The sequence below is a fragment of the Protobothrops mucrosquamatus genome, unplaced genomic scaffold (assembly GCF_001527695.2).
Source record: "Protobothrops mucrosquamatus isolate PMUCROS unplaced genomic scaffold, P.Mucros_1.0 scaffold415, whole genome shotgun sequence".
Lineage (NCBI taxonomy): Eukaryota > Metazoa > Chordata > Lepidosauria > Squamata > Viperidae > Protobothrops > Protobothrops mucrosquamatus.
This window is the reverse complement of record NW_015386744.1, coordinates 807,163-810,262: the sequence shown is the minus strand read 5'-3', so window position 1 is coordinate 810,262 and position 3,100 is coordinate 807,163. Positions and strand designations below refer to the sequence as shown.

General features: G+C 40.9%; 1 protein-coding gene across 1 annotated transcript in view; it reads left to right on the top strand.

Moving 5' to 3' along the window:
- Nucleotides 1-3,100, top strand: part of LOC107287687 (NAD(P) transhydrogenase, mitochondrial) — a 37,863-nt gene that overhangs the window by 10,058 nt on the left and 24,705 nt on the right. The window contains exon 3 of the mRNA XM_015816218.1: nt 154-371. Within this exon, the coding sequence (XP_015671704.1) occupies nt 154-371 (218 nt within the window). The remainder of the gene's footprint in view (nt 1-153; nt 372-3,100) is intronic.

Genomic DNA, 3,100 nt, shown 5'->3' with positions numbered 1-3,100 from the left:
TTGGACTATATGTCATGGTTTATGATCGATAATTATGAGTATGAAGTGGTCCAGTGTATTAGAAAGAAAAACTGTAGCCTAGTCCTTGCTTTGGCGCATGGAATTTTCTTTCTTCTAACAAAGGAGTGTAATATGGTATTTATTTTCTCAAAGGTCAGAGCTCCAGTTTTTAATGAAAAGTTGGGAATCCATGAGACCACCTTACTCAAGGAGAAATCGGTTCTGGTCAGCTTTATCTATCCGGCGCAGAATCCAGATCTCTTGGAGAAGCTTGCTCAGCGCAAAGTCACCGTCTTAGCAATGGACCAAGTTCCTCGGGTCACTATTGCTCAAGGATACGATGCCCTAAGTTCAATGGCCAACATTGCAGGGTGAGCCCACGCTATTCTCTCTCTACTAATGACGGTTTGCTCAATGCCTACATTTTACTGTATTAAAGAGGGACAGTTATTTGATAGAGTTGAACTTTTTGGGGGGCAGAGTGAGAGCAGAGCCATGGCATATAAATTTCCCTGGTAGAAAACATGCAAAACATTGCATGTTTTTAAGGATCATTTTAGGATTTGGTGTTTTTTTAAATGACTCCTGCTTCAAAACAGCTGAAAGCCTTCATTACTGATTTGGGGCAATTGACGTTGAATGAGGTTCCTGAAAGCAGGGATTGATTGATTGGTTGGTTGGTTGGTTTTAAAGGGTCCCTCAACTCAAACAATGTGACTCTGAATAGCATACAACACAAAGCAGTAGGACTGAATGCCGTACTAGAGCTTTGGTTTGTCCACTCATCTCTGTATACGTAGTACTAGTTTATGTATGAGAGCCAGTTTGGTGTAGTGGTTAAGGCATTGGGCTAGGAACCAGGAGACCGGGAGTTCTAGTACCACTTTAGGCACAAAGCCAGCTGGGTGATCTTAGGCCAATAGACTCACTCTGGGCTTTAGGAAGGAGGCAATGGAAAACCACTTCCGAAATCTTGTCAAGAAAACTATAAGGACATCCAGGGAGTCACCAGAGGTTCAGACTGATTTGAAGGCATACACACATGCGCACACACATTTATGTATGATGTAGGTGTCATGTGTCTGACTAATGAAACAGTAGGGGCATGAGGAATGGGGTTGTATAAAACGAGGGCAGCTGTGACTAGGTGATAGAAGTCCCATCTCTTTCTAAATGCTTCAAAAATAGATGTCAATAGGGTTGGGATGTCAACTGTGGGGCCCCAGCTGTTCTCTTGACTTCTTTATTTCCTTCCCTCGCATGACCTCCCCAGGAACGGAGTTCTTTTTCTTGTCATCCTTGTTCAATTATATGATGCTACATTTCTTCCGAACCTCGTATTTACAATTTCATCTCCTTTGAGCTAAGAATAACTAATTTCTGGCATCTGAAATGTGGGAAACCTCAAGTGGGGTAATATATATATATATATAAACCTAGTAGTGGAAACTCAAGCAATTGCCATGTTGGAAACATCCCAAAACATGGAAAATTCTCAACAGTCTTATTTCTTATATATAGTTCTTACTCAAGAGAGAGAGAGAGAGAAAAAAAAAAAGTTTAAGATGGATTAGAAAGAATAACACTGGAGAACCAGAAGACCATATTCCATCCATATGGCTCCTGGGAACCACAGAGCTGTTGTTATTCTTTTGTTGCTTACAGTAGCTTCTCCGAGGCCAATTCTCTTTTGGCTGGAGCCCAACTTCTCCAAGCTAGCTATAGCTCTGGGGCCATCCGTTATGGAGTTAGCCTTGTTTTCTGCCCTGGAGCACCTATATCCATCTGTCTCATGTGTTCATTGAAATCTCGTGAGAACATTTAAGAGGACACCAAACTCTCAAGAGATCTCCACAGTTTAAAATGTAATTTTGAGAACAAATTGTTGTGTTGGGGTATTGGTGTGTGCCATATACTACTGCCAATCTTCGATTAGTATTACATTTCATCCAAGAAAGTCTAGGCTATCATGACATAGGTTCTCTACAGATAAGCTTGGACAACAGCTTCCAGAAATTCCAGCCTTTCTGGAAGACATGCAGTTGGAGAAGGTTGAGCTAAGTTATGCTAGCAGCAACCACACGGCTCTTAAAAACCACCTTAATAAAACAAACATGACACAATTCGACTTCATTATTTTTAAATCCAGAGCAGATTCAAAACAACTGAGTAACTAAATCATCTGGATGTATTAGTTCCCAGCCTAGTTCTGTCACATCTGTTCTGTAAGAGGCTTCATGGTCTTTCGATAGAACTATATCTCATCTTGTTTGGTATCAACCCAAGCTTGCTGAGAGGTGGGTGGTTGATTCTAACATCTCTGACGTCTGCTTTTGGTTACGCCAAAACCAGACCGGGGTTTTACTGCCTTTTAAAATGTCTTTCCTTCTGTGATTCACATTCAAGTTAATGTTACTAAAGGAAACAAAACAAGAATTCCAGACATCTCTTGCAAACTCACTAACTATAGCTGGGTTGAGTAATGTGAACTCGATTCCACAGCAGATCAAAACAATGGAACGTCTTGTGACCTTAAAGATGAACAGATGTATTAGGTGTGGGCTCTAGTACACTTACACTTTTTGCCACTATAAATCGTTGTTTGTTTTTTTTAAGAAAACCATAAGACTCAGTGGCTGCCATGAACTAATGAGATTGCCCTCTGGTTTCTACCATGAAATGTGTTTTCAGGTTTGGCATGAAATTCACATACCAACCTGGGTTTTTTTTTTTCCCCCATTATGGTCTTTCATGCAGGCAAAATTCAGCTAGTAGACAAATGAATGGTTTTGTAAAAAGCCAAAATACACTGTGCTAATTAGATTCTGTTTGAAGCAACAAGTCTCAAAGACAAACAGAGGCCTTAGGCCAGCCTTCTCCAGACTGGATGCTGCCCGGAATTGCTGAGAACTGAAATCATAACACATCTGGAAAAAACAGTCTGGGCATAACTGGACTCATTCACATGCCATGTTGATCTATAGCCATAGAATAGGGGTCTTCAAACGTGGCCCTTTTATGACTTGTGGACTTCAACTCCCAGAATTCCTCAGCCAGCATAAACCACTCTAGAAATCGTGTAAAGCAGGGGTCTTCAAAC